This window comes from Carya illinoinensis, chromosome 9, assembly GCF_018687715.1.
Source record: "Carya illinoinensis cultivar Pawnee chromosome 9, C.illinoinensisPawnee_v1, whole genome shotgun sequence".
NCBI lineage: Eukaryota > Viridiplantae > Streptophyta > Magnoliopsida > Fagales > Juglandaceae > Carya > Carya illinoinensis.
The window spans coordinates 10,734,533-10,736,227 of NC_056760.1; the positions used below are offsets into that span (position 1 = coordinate 10,734,533).

The window sequence follows — 1,695 nt, forward strand, 5'->3', positions numbered from 1 at the left end:
CTGTTTCCAGCAAAGGAAAGTGCATAGAAGCTTTAGCTCTAGAATATGTATGGGCTAGGTTTGCATAATCTTTGTCAAAACTGGGTCCGGCAGAGCTGGTGGCTCATCTGATTGCCTCTAGCAAGATTTCGTTCTGTACAAGGTCCTAACACTCGCTTTTAAAAGGTCAAAAAAGATTATTCTGAGTACCAGATTATGGTCAGATTGTTTTATTGCTATTCAAGCAATTCAGAGTAGGTTACCTATTTCAATAAGAAAAGCACATATTCCTCACAACCAAGTACTACTTAACAAAAGTTTTAGGCCATGAAATCAATGTCCAACAAACTACTCTTTGTTGGATCCTGAATAACTGGGTAGTTTCATACAACATTGCTGATTTCCATTGCATTTAGCAACTAGAATGCAATGGAAATGGTTGAATTCATTTAAGACATTGATTGATGTTACAAATTGTTAGCGGGTGTGTTATATATATCCAAAATTGATGTTCAGATTTTAGATTTTTATTACTGAAAATTGTTAATCCATCTGAAACACATTCTTCAGAGAGAGCATGAATTCCCATTGCATTATGATTCTCAGTATGGTGTTCCCCCTCCAGTATTCCATCACTGCCCAAGCCTCTTCATGGAATGGGGGGCTCCCTCTCATACAAACAGAAAGAGGAATTGACTCCATTGTTGCAGATGTAATGCTTCAGATGCATGCCACTTCTCTACAAAGTTCTAATAGTACTGGGGTGACTATAAACCTGAGATCTGGGAAGGCGGCTCGTCACTTCAGGCATCATCACCACCTCAAAAATGTAAGATCAGTAACTTCTTTCCTAAAATCCCATTTGCCCTACAGATCAAATTCAATTGTCTTTATCCAATGTGAGACAATATATACAGTAGATTTATTTTCTTCAGCTAATTTTTGACAGGTTCAGGGCGTTTTAATCATTATAGGATGGGGAACAATGCTCCCCATTGGGGTAATGATTGCAAGGTACTTTAAGAACTTTCCCATCGCATGGAGCGAATGGTACTCGGTTCACATAATATTTCAGGGAATTGGATATACGCTGGGCACAATCGGATGGGGGATTGGGATATGCCTTGAAAACACTTTGAGGCTACACATCTCTAAAGCACAAAGAGTTCTGAGTATCATTGTATTTATCTGCACAACTATACAAGTGAGTCCAAATCTCTCCTCCTGAACAGTGCCTCAAAACTCAGTAGCTTTTTTTTTCCCCCCAGAGTTTAACATTTTAGCACTGCCATTCATCAGATGCTTGCCATTTTCTGGCAACCAAAGAAAGAAGCTGAACATCGCAGGTGCTGGGAGGTATACCACCATTTTCTTGGGTATGCAGTGATTGTACTAATTATAACAAACATATTTCTGGGGATCAATGATGAAGATCAAGCTGAAAAATGGAGATGGGTTTACGGGGTAATACTCGGAGTTCTAGCTTTAATAGCTCTAGCTTTGGAAACTTATAGATGGATTAAGTCCAATCAACTTCGGCAGGCGAACAGCAACATGTTCACCTTCCCCTGAGTTCTAGGCTCTCTGAACAAACAGAACCCCAAATAAATAATGATTTTTTTTACAGTAAACGTATTTTTCCTAGCTCTTTTGCATTTGTGTATCCTTTTTTTTTAAATTTTTAAAGTAAACAGGGTAAAATTAAAAAGAGCCAAA

General features: G+C 38.4%; 1 protein-coding gene across 1 annotated transcript; it reads left to right on the forward strand.

Moving 5' to 3' along the window:
• Window positions 1–319: 319 nt before the first annotated feature.
• LOC122277288 (cytochrome b561 and DOMON domain-containing protein At5g35735-like) lies at window positions 320–1,695 on the forward strand. The gene is made up of 4 exons (XM_043087239.1): window positions 320–463; window positions 550–808; window positions 929–1,183; window positions 1,279–1,695. The coding sequence occupies exons 1-4, from the start codon at window positions 444–446 to the stop codon at window positions 1,549–1,551; spliced, it is 807 nt and encodes a 268-aa protein (XP_042943173.1). The 5' UTR covers window positions 320–443; the 3' UTR covers window positions 1,552–1,695.